Source organism: Zerene cesonia, chromosome 3 (genome assembly GCF_012273895.1).
Source record: "Zerene cesonia ecotype Mississippi chromosome 3, Zerene_cesonia_1.1, whole genome shotgun sequence".
Classification (NCBI taxonomy): Eukaryota; Metazoa; Arthropoda; class Insecta; order Lepidoptera; family Pieridae; genus Zerene; species Zerene cesonia.
This window is the reverse complement of record NC_052104.1, coordinates 8,564,311-8,576,155: the sequence shown is the minus strand read 5'-3', so window position 1 is coordinate 8,576,155 and position 11,845 is coordinate 8,564,311. Positions and strand designations below refer to the sequence as shown.

The 11,845-nt window shown below is 32.5% G+C and overlaps 2 protein-coding genes across 2 annotated transcripts in view; both read right to left on the bottom strand.

Annotated features, from left to right (window-relative positions):
* Positions 1 to 1,942: 1,942 nt before the first annotated feature.
* LOC119839449 (organic cation/carnitine transporter 7-like) lies at positions 1,943 to 8,698 on the bottom strand. The gene is made up of 11 exons (XM_038365713.1): positions 8,644 to 8,698; positions 7,016 to 7,177; positions 6,192 to 6,351; positions 5,806 to 5,927; positions 5,133 to 5,374; positions 4,716 to 4,861; positions 4,177 to 4,309; positions 3,619 to 3,714; positions 3,120 to 3,238; positions 2,676 to 2,803; positions 1,943 to 1,995 (listed from the first exon to the last, which is right to left on the bottom strand). Exons 1-11 carry the CDS (start codon positions 8,696 to 8,698, stop codon positions 1,943 to 1,945), a joined length of 1,416 nt encoding a protein of 471 aa, XP_038221641.1.
* A 1,632-nt stretch (positions 8,699 to 10,330) lies between these two features.
* Positions 10,331 to 11,845, bottom strand: part of LOC119839448 (putative transporter svop-1) — a 10,784-nt gene continuing 9,269 nt past the window's right edge. The window contains exons 9-11 of the mRNA XM_038365712.1: positions 11,549 to 11,694; positions 10,971 to 11,098; positions 10,331 to 10,395 (exon numbers count right to left, since the gene is read on the bottom strand). Of these exons, the coding sequence (XP_038221640.1) occupies positions 10,331 to 10,395; positions 10,971 to 11,098; positions 11,549 to 11,694 (339 nt within the window). The remainder of the gene's footprint in view (positions 10,396 to 10,970; positions 11,099 to 11,548; positions 11,695 to 11,845) is intronic.

Genomic DNA, 11,845 nt, shown 5'->3' with positions numbered 1-11,845 from the left:
GACCTCCTAAAACCCCACTGCACATAAAACTAACTGGATAGTATATCACTACATACACTATTATATAATAAACCAATTGTGAAAAATACATTATAAAAATTTCTTAAAATTATAACTTAAATTGAAACGCGTGGGAGTCATGCTCGATCGGTAAATGAAATGACAGATGCAAAGTTTTATATGATTTATATGATATAGCGAAGGTAGTTGTAAAAAGAATAATGACTTGAATATGGATTACCTATTTAAATGTAATTTACTACTTCCTAGCATTTAATTTTCAATTGCAAGTAATTAGGATAGTTGTGAGATATTTTAAGAGACGTTTGAAAGCCAGTTTTGGCTAAAACCTAGGTCTTGGGTAGCAAAAGCTGAGACACAGCAATTCGGATACTCGTTATGGGCATGAGGTAAGGAATTTTGTGTTGTATTTTGGGTGTAAAATGCCATACAATACAGTAATTGTTATCGTAATTTTGAATATAAGGTCTTTATGGAAATGATTATGAATCGTTCATTAACAGATGTTTTCAAACCATTAAGTGTTCACGTAAATTTAATGTGATATTATATTTTAATATTATATGTATTGGCTGGCCCCCGCAACGTTGTTGCGACCTTGTCTGCTCTTAATAGGAATAGTTTTGGCCATTTTTATTTATGCCTTGTAATCCAAATGAATGTATCGTGTTGGTGTAGCTAGCTGCGCCCTGCGGTTTTACCCACGTACTACCTGATTTTATATAGCCTATCCCATAGCCTTACTCAATAAATAGGCTATTCAACACTGAAATAATTTTTCAAATCGAACAAGTAGTTCCTGAGATAAGCGCTCAACCAAACAAATAAACAAACTCTTCAGCTTTATAATATTAAATATAAAAATAGCAAATTCAAGTTTCTATATACTACATTAATGCTATTATAGTGTCTCTAAACTGTAAATTTATTTTAATATGAGTTTTAAACGAAGCACAAGCAAAATTACTTTTAAATACCTTTTGTTGTAGGCGTAAAATAAAAAATAATTTCTGTAAGGCGTATTTAATTTCTGTAAGGCGTAAACTTAAAAATAATTTCAATATTGCATCATTTTCTAGTGTCATCACAATGTTTACCACTTACTCTGTGTGTGTGTGAATGATTTCAATTATGTAGTGTACGTATAATTCTTTTTTGTAACACATATATGGTTTCGATATCTGCTTCGCTTCTGCACAGAAAAAATCCCCACTAACGGTGAAAGTAGCTAAATAAAGTAAAAGTAACGAATCTAATTCGATGAGATGCCTTATTTAGTACTACATATGCAGTTGAATTGACCTGAGCAACAGTATATCGGTGCCCAGTAGTTTCTCGACTAAATATCTAGTTATCTCAAGAAAAACGGTAGATTCCGTAGGGTACCTAACTGTTTAACGTATAAAAGTTGGGAAGATAAAAACTTATTTCTTATAAACGTTCGGAAGGATAAACACAACTAATTTGTTTTTTTTGCATTAAATATAATATGATTATAATAATATTCTTAGTACAAACCATTCTTAGACCATGCGCATTATAGCAATTTTTAATTAATATTAGGGACACATAAAATAATAATGAGGTACCATTTCCAAACAGACAAATCAAAGCACGTTCTTGGCGACATCTAATGAATAGTGTTTTTTAAGTTATACATCTTTTACTTAATAGAATCGCAACATTTCAATGTAAAAATAATATACAAATGGTGTACTAATTTCGGAGTAATTACTTTACAAAAAAAGGCTTCGCTATTATTAAAAAAACATCGTTTACTTCATGATACAACTTATAATCATCAGGCAAATTAAAAAAGCCCCAAAAAACGATGCATTTGAAAACATTCACATGGCAATTTCATTCTGTAAAGACATTTATAAATAAAATGTTGACTAGATAATTAAATTATTTAACTAAATTAAGTATCAAGTTGTTTGTCTGGTGGCAGGAACACTGCGACGGCGATGCCAGCTGTAACAATGTTATCATTTGAATAATCATATCATGAAATTAAACATCTGATTAATCTTATCTTAATATATATAAATTACGTGTCACGTTGTTTGTCCGCGATGGACTTCTTAACTACTCAACAGATTTTAATCAAATTTGCCCACCGTGTGCAGTTTGATCCAACTTAAAAGATAGGATAGTTCGTATTATTTCAATTAATTAAAAAATCGTGTAGTCATCTGGGCGGAGCCGGAGCGTGCAGCTAATTTCATATGTGTGTCATACTAAAACAATAGATGAATATTTACATAATTAGAGAAGACATAAGTATAAACATAAATATTGTATAGAGGAAACTTTTGTAGTTTTGTACGTTTGTAACGTTTTCAAGCAGAAACTGCCGGACCGATTTCAAAAATCCTTTCACCATTGGAAAGCTGCCAACATAGAGTGACATAAGTTAGTGAATTTGCAGCTAGTATTTAATATTTTTAGCTAGTATGTTATTGCAGCTATTAGTAATTTATCTACACAAATATTATATAGGGGAAGAAATTGTATTTTTGTTTGTTTGTTTGCTTGTTTGTAATGGATAAACTTTTTGAAAGTTTTTGAGTTTAAGCTGCAAATTCATAAGCTACATAAATACCACAGGCGAAGCCGGGGCGAACAGCTTGTAATTTATAATTTATACTCACACAAAAACCCGACACTAGCTGTATAAAAGATGAGGTTGCAGTGATGCACCACGACATCACCTATGACGATAACGCCCACTAGTGCCAAAAGCCGCGCCAGCATGAAACCCAGACTAGTTGCTAGACTTCTGAAAATGTATTATAGTTTTTGATTATTTGGTTCAACTATTTCTTAATCTAAACTAACTTATATTTTTTATCGTGACGTCGTAGGTTGCAGATCTAATGAACAGATTATAAGATTATTATAACGTGGCTATACATAGCATCGCATTTTTATCTACACATTTCATTCGATGAGGGAAGCATATGTTGGGCAGCTCTTGACCACGATCGCTTGACGCTGAGAAAGCCTAAGGAACCCGCTTTCCTAGAAGTTTCCCTAGAAAGTAAGATATAAGGTAAGGTAAGTAGGTATAACTTATGATATACTTATACTCTTACCTGCAAAATGTTGGATACATATCGTTGAAATAAGAGGCCAAACAACCGATCCCAAGCCCAACTGTTTGTATCGAAGCAAAGAATACAACGCTGGCTATGGGTTGCTTCAAAACTGTTACCTGAAATAAAAGATACTAGTGACTAAGTGACTAGGTAATTGTATAAAAGATAGTTGTTGAGAAAATATAGAACACAAATAGAAGTAAATGTTTTTTTTTTATAATTCAATTCAATTTTAAGCGTTAATTAAATTGGCTTCTATATAGATACTAGTTGCACCCCGCGGTTTCATCCGTATTAGGATTTTTCCCTCTTTTGAACATATTTTGTCAATGCTCTACCCTTATTGGTCTATGTAGTATAATTAGTTTACCACACTACCACATTCTTATTTAGGCCGTTCTTATTAATATAATACAGGAAACTATAGCATATTCACCATAACACAGCTGATAGCTGACATTAAATAAGCCGACATCAACACAGACCGTCGCCAGACCGCGAGTTTTGTTACTGACAAGTTAAGTAGACCAAAGAACATGCTGGTTAACAGACCAGCGGCTAATGTCTTCGTTGCGACGGGTTCTTGGCATATCTAGAAGGAAATGGGTTAGGGGAAATTAAATTTAGTATTCATGTGCCAAATTGCACTTGGCCTGCATGGTGGATTATGGATTTGTTGAATTTAGTTGATATGAGGAAAATTTTTAGTTATAAATAGTAATAAGTTGGAAGGACAAAAGTAGAACCAAAAAAAATATCCAAAATTGAGAAATTTTGAGAGAACAGAAAAAAATTGATCACGAGTCGGGATTCGAAACTGCGTTTTTTGTCTAATTCCGCCTAGTCGTCAAATTTTTTCTAGTCTCTCAAAATTTCTCATTTATAAAGCATTTTCAATGCTGTAAAACTAAAAATTAAATGTTCAATTTTTTTTTTTCAAATATTGGATAAAGTAATTATCTTATAATGTAATGAGTGTTTTTAATTAATAAATTGTTCAGATAGATTGCAACCAAAAGCATGAAAACAATCTATGTTTTTTCTAATCACTCACATTCTCTAACGGCCTTGACATCGTAACGTTTCTGACAAGGTTCTCACAGAAGGTTCCAGAAACTGTGTCTGACTCAATGGAGTTGAAAACTAGATCCAACATCATTGGGAACCACATCAGGCTTATGTTATTACTGAAATGATACACAAAATAATTAATTATTTGCTACTAATCATATCAAAAACTAAACGGAACGGAGAAGAGTCCAACGGAAATAGTTTATAAGAGTGAAACTTTTGTTTTGTCAAGTGAATGAACTTATTGAAACATTTTTAGGAAGTCTGTTGGTAATTCTGGGTTTTTAAATTACGTTCAAGCGTTTTATTGACAATGTTGGAGGTTGGGAATACTATCGGATCGATGTGGACTGTTTTCATTGCATTGTGTATTGATTGCTGTCGCTATATCTTGGTGGTTGGTACTTTCTAAATTTTTCTGATATGGTTTGTATATTGTGCCTATTCTTTTGGTTCGTTTCTATTATTAACTTGAGGTGTTAAATAAACATGCTCTGTATTTAAATATATAAACAAACTTACACAGCAATAACCAAAATAATCAAATAGAATAACTGTAACGTCCTCCACAATAGCGGCGGTGTGAACATTGGCAACGTCTGCCGCACCAGCGAGCCGCAGAATGAGGTATTTTCTTTAATATCGTTACTCTTTATAAGAGCTTTAACCTGCAATAAAACACGCTTTATTTTACGCAATTTAGATAAATTTACAATGTAGTTAGATAGGAATAAATGAATCACAAGCATCAAGCTTCCAATTTATTTCAGCCAAAATGTACTTGGGAACGATAACGTATAACGATGATAAAAATCTGGTATTGGATAGTGCTTCAACTTTATAGGTATATGGAGAAATTCTACCGCCACAAAGTATTGACGAATCATATAAGTAAATGTCTTAAAGAAATTCTTTCTAAAGTTTCTAAATTGCACTCACTGGATATTGACTCTTTTTCCCACAATTGGCAAGATAAATCTTCCTCAATACTGCTAAAGTTCTATCATCTTCGCCGTTACTAAATAAAAACTTGGGACTTTCTTGAAGGCTCAGCATCAGCAAAGCGCCAAAACCCAGAGGAAGAGACATAACGAAGGTATAAAGTCTCCAAGATACGAACGTTATGGAGAGCCAAGGGAGATATATCGATATTGGCAGAGGTAAGAGGATCAGGGCAAGAGCTGGAAAATAACATACAAGTACAATTATAAAACCATCTCATTCCATACATGGATTCAAATATATGCTTTGCGGACCAAACTTTTATATATATAATATATTGATACATACATTTACTCCAGTACCAACTCGTAATGAAATAATTAAAGGAACGAAACGAACTTTTGAATTCTTCAGGAGTCCACCCTACTAATATCATAAATGCGAAAGTTTATGAGGATGGATGTATATCCATACACATACGTGTATGTGTATGTGTATGTTTGTTACTCTTTTACGCAAAACCGATACTCAACGGATTGCAATGAAATTTGGTACGTAGATAGCTGGACAAGTGGAATAACACATAGTCACTTTTTATCCCGATATTCCTACGGGATACAGACTTACGCGGGTGAAATCACGCGGCGAAGCTAGTGTAAAATATACTCACCAAATGAGAACATTTCAGCGCCCAAATTAACACTGTTCATGAGGAACAGATATTCGTTTCTGTGTTTAGATGCAACACTTTCCCCAAGGTACGTCATTATCAGTGTTAACGATGACAAAGAGCTGAAATATTAAAGCTTTATGATCGTATATTGACTTAACCGTTATAAAAATATTCAGAAAGATACTGGGATGAAAATAAACTCAAATTCAAACATTCATTCATTCAACTAGACTTTCTTCAGAACCGTTCTTGACCACCTTAGAACCAAAAGTTTAAATATAGGAGTTTCAGTTTTGTGATTTGAATCGCAAATAGGATCACACAAAATAAATTTATACATATACAAAAATTGATCAATATTTATTTATTATTTATTAACTCACAAACTACTTCCAACGACTTTAGCAGCTAACATCATTTGCCAGTTAACTGCAAAACTGCTCAAGGCACTAAAGACAAAGCCTACTGAAGTGGATATCAGTATCGCCAGCCTTCTGCCTTGCGTATCTGCTAAATAGCCCCATGGGTAGGCGAAGAGTATACCTTGGAAAAAAACTTTTCATTCATTTAAAGGAAAATAATTTTTTTACTACAAAAGCGGTGATTTCGGAGAGGCCGCGCAGTTTTCAACCTAAATTGTTAAACTTTCTTTTTTTATAGGGAATTAAGTAATATTTTAGTAATAAAAAATGCATTGTTGAAGCTCAAAACTTAAGGATCTAGTAGTCCTTACTAGACAAATGCATGCATTGCGGAATGAGAAAATCAAAGATCACAATTTTATGATGCTGCAGGCGGGGAGAAACATAGATTTAGAATATCTTTCGCGCTCGTAAGTAACATAGCATTGTTTATGATTTTGTTTCAGTCTTTACTCTTTCATTTGCTGTTACCATGTAGCGAGCCTTTTATCAATAAACAATTATTTGATATGACTATTTATAACCTTTTAAATAAACATGTTAATGACTTACTTATAAATTTGGTTACCGTGTCAGAAAACCCGAACGTTATAAATAATCGTTCAAAATCGTCTGACTTTAATAATTATGAAAGTATATATCGGAGAAACATGAATTATGTATATTTATTTAGTTATATATTGTTTGTTGCTATTAAAATATTAAGAAGAAAACCTATAAATTTTTTTTATGTAAATTAATGTTAATCCTTCACAGAACCCGTTTTCTGGGTATTTTTATCTTACCCACCAACGGCGCGCTGACCAGCAGTCCCACCTGCTGGATTGTCAATTCCAGGTCACAGGCTGCTGCATCTACCACCACGCTGAAGCCAAAGATATCCAGAGATACGGCGATGCATATCACCGAACACGCGAAGAGAGCCAGATAGTTGTACCGACCGTTTCCTTAAGAAGATATGAACATGTTATTCATTTACTTTATTTAATAGCACAGAAAACTAATTTTTATAATGTATTTTGCGATGTGAAACCTTATACGGTTTGTAATAGCACTCACAGTCGCTTAAACACCCTTTGTTATTCGCAAGGAAGACACAAGATGTCATATAAACCTGTTCCTTATCTAGTCAAAACGTACAGAACATAACAGAATGTTTAATACAATTACATGTGATAAACTATATTGAATTATTGGTTTATATCTACACTAATATTATAAAGAGGAATCTTTTCGATTTTTGTATCTTTGTAACTTTTTCACGCAAAAGCAGCTGGACTGATTTAAAACATTAACCATTGGATAGCTGCAAATTTAGTCAGTAAATTAGGCTATATATGTACCACGACGGGCGAAGCCGGAGGAAACAGCTAATAAGTTCATATTCTGCTTTCGTACCTATACTTTACCATTATTAAAAGTACGACTAATGGCATGTTAAATTAAAGTAGTAAAATTCCTATAAAGTTAATTACAATTGGTAGATAAATGTTCGAAAAATTAATGAACTACTTCAAAAAATTAAAACTAATTGGTGTAAGTTTAACAACAACAAAAAAATAAGGCCATATCCTCTATTTATAAAAGTTTCCATTAACTCAAAATAACTCTTAAAAGGTAGTTTAAGTATTTGAATAATGAGCATTTTTCAAATTCCACTGATCTCTTTAAATTTTAAAAAGAAAGAAAAACATTTCTTTTACATTAATATACGAGAAAAACATACAGAGACAAACACACACTCACACGTAAGAACATGTATAAATAATATAAATTGACGTAATGCTCAAACTCCAAACCCTTGCGAAAACAATGCGTATGTTTTGAACTTCTGCAACTAAACGTCGATAATTCTTTGCGGAATATCCACATTGATAACCTTGGTACACCAGTGAGACATGCTGGCTTCCTCCCATAAAGAGCTTAGCTAGCCGAGAGGGAAAAGCAGCGCCCCCCCCCCCCCCCCCCCCCCCCCCCCCCCCCTTTTTCTAATCAATATTACATTTATAAAGTCGTAAACATTTCCAATAAAATTTTCGAATTGAACCATCCAGACAGTTTTATAAAAGATTTGAAGCAGTGTACACGGGAAGAAATTTATTTTAAAGGATTAAAATTGATATACAAATATCAGCATTTCTATTAAATTTAAACAGAAAACACTTATTATGGCTTATTTAATAGAAACTACCGACGCTACAATTTTTCTATTTAAAAATTCGGCCATTTAACTGGTTGGCTTGTGGATAAAGTGCTACAGTTAACTAAAGGATAAATTAATAATATCCTCGTAAATATATGAATAAAGATAAGTGTACAACAATTTGTTATTTCGCTTTCACTACTAATACCTACTAATTTGAAATAGTACAGCAATAATTGAAGTCAATCTATAATTTTATTAAAAACTCACCAGTTAAATCAAATGCCTCTTCGAAATCCCACGTAGTTTTAACCGAATGCGACATATTGTATCCACAATTTAATAGCAATTACTTATTGATGTAATAAATTTAATGCGTTACCAAAATATAGTATTACATTTCGGCATACGCATTTAATTTATTTGAACAGGTGGTTCGCATCCTTCACGTGGTGTTTTCATTTTCTGTGTGGTAATTGAAAACAATTTAATTGTGTAATTTATTCGATGATTATTTGACAGTGAGAACATTTCAAAGCTATATATTCTTAGTGAGTTTGGTTTTTAATTACGATTCTTGAAGTAATTAACTGACTTCCAATAACGAAAAGGAGGAGGTTATGTTTGTCTGTATGTATATTTTTTGACAATTGATAGCTTTATTATAAGGGTTAGTATGTATTTACTATGTACTAGCTTTCAGCATAGTCTATCACCCTTGAGATAAAGACTACCCAGTATATGAAATAGTTTCTGAGATTAGCTCGATTCAACAAACAAACTCCCTATTATATTAGTACAGATTTTAATACTATTTATATTATTAAGTGTCTATAGATAGTAATGTGTTTCAGAAAGATGTAATGATGAATATATAAATACTACAGTGAATTGAAATACATATGATGCATTACATCTCTTTAAATAATTTTTTTAAATTCAGTTGTAAGATTGCCCAATAAATTGTACTCTTCTTTCATTCAAATTAATTCGAAGGTTTTTTCATATGTATAATTTTATTAAAAATATATATAAATAAAGAACTAAGCTTTCACTATTTTATATCCTTGAAATTTAGTTATCACTACAATTAGCAATAAGTTTGAATCTATCTATAGAGATATGTTAAGTTTTATCCTATTTATTATGTCGTTGTAATTTCATAATATCTTTTATACTAAGTTTATCAACTCAATGGAGAAACATTAGTTTATATATATTTCGGAGAAGTAAATAAAATAAACAAATATTTAAAAAAGTTTATTCAATAAATATAAAAATATACACTTTCAAGCTAAATCACAGAATCAGATACGAGATTAACATATACTATACCTAATTATATTTTAAATTGGATTTTTTTTCGTTGAACTCTAGAAGTAGTTAAAATTTATGTACTAAATAAAAAAATACTATTTTTCTTAAATCCCGTGAGTTCAGATAAAACTATATTTCAATTGAACACGAAAAATATACCAATCATATAATATACACCAATTTAATTATCAAATACGTACATGAAGTCAAGTAAACATATCATTTGCACTAAGATTAACATGCGTACGGAATTCTATGTAATTCCTAATATATAATATTAGGAAGATGGAAAAGTAATTTAGCCTGTCTAAACGTCGCTTCTTTACGCCTAAACAACTCAACTGATTTGGATTAAATTTCGTACAAAGAAAGTTTGAAACACGTGATATCTGTAGTAATAAAATATGTTATAAACGTTATACCTCTAAGAACTATCAAAACATTTTCTGCAGTGCGTATCAAAAAATTCCACTTACGAACACAATAAACATAACCTCTCTTATGATTTCTTACATCTAGAAATAATTGCGATCTCTGGTACATCTGAAGAAACGATAAACTAACGACCTCATTTCTCATTCATGTTCAAAAATCAATATTCAGTTAACACAATAATTCCGAATTGTCTTTAATTAATGCGTCATTCTTCTAAAATATGTTCTTTTTTCTTGTCTGTCGGTAGAAGAAACGCTATAAGGGACCCAACTGTAAACAAAATAATTTAAAAACATTTATTTTATTGTATAACGTTTTTTTAGCTTATTTCAGTAAAATCAACGATTAAATTATAAAATATTAAAAGATTATATATAAATCTCTAAATGAGCTGATCAAATCCGTCTCGAAGGACCATTAACTACGCTAGTTTGTGAAAAAACATCTTAAAATTTGTATTTATTTAGCAGTAAAAGGCTTCAAAATTCGATACATTAAGTGCGATTTTTTATTGCACAGCAAGCGAAGGAGCAGGTGGGCCACCTGATGTTAAGTGGTCACCACCGCCCATTAGCACATCCAACACTAGAGGTGTTATAAGTGCTTTGCTGGCCTTAAGTGCGTAATAAATTTATTAAAAATATGTTAAACTGGCGGTCCGCCCCGGCTTCGGCCCGTGGTACATATATAGCCTATAGCTTTCTTCAATAAAAGTTATGTCTAACATTGAAAGAGTTTTTGTAATCAGACCAGCAGTTCCTAAGATTAGTGCGTTCAAACAAACAAACTCTTCAGCTTTATAATATTGGTATAGATTAAGAAAAAAGATAAAATTTCAAACTTACCCAATGTCAACCCTCCAAAGAAGTAAAATGCTAATTCGCAATTGTAGGTTAGGAGTGATTTTAGTATGTTGATGCCAAGTGCTGAGCTGCCTCTACCCAGCATCAGAGTGAGGCAGACCGCCGTTGCCCTGTAAAAACATAATCAAGCATTCATATTGTAACAAATTACATTGTAATGTATAAATTTTCATAGTACTAGACGCTCGTCCCGGCTCCGGCCGGATTCTTAAACTTCTTAAAGTTTTATTTCTAGGAAATTTTAATAATTCTAAGAACAGGAAGGTAAAGCTTCACTTATTATACGCATTTAAATGAAATCTGATATAAAAATAGTTTTACTGTATCAGAAGAGAAAAGAAAAGAAAGTGATGTTAGTTACACTATTCATAACTCAAGATCGGATTAACCGATTTGGCTAACCCGGGAAGTCATAGGATATAAAAAACATTTTTTATCCCGGAAATCCCACGGGAACGGGAACATGAGAGGAATACCCGGGTCTATCTTTCCTGCGACTACGCGGGCAAAGCCGCGGGCGGAAAACTAGTAGTTTTTAGAATATTGCACATAATACTTACTTCACATGAGTCGGGTAGAGTTCCACAACGTAAATGGAGAGGAAGGTGAAGTTGATGGTGCTGATGGTGTAAACCACGAACAGTACAGCATTCAGGATGTACTGGTGTGCCAGGTTCATCACCAGAGCTGATATACTAGATATGAGCTGGAACAGATCAAACCAAACATATATCAATTCGAAAATATATTGATTCTAGAAGCGCTTTTGAATCGTGATAACATATATATATATACTAGCTGCGCCCCGCGGTTTCACCCGCGTAAGTCCGTATCCCGTAGGAATATCGGGATAAAAA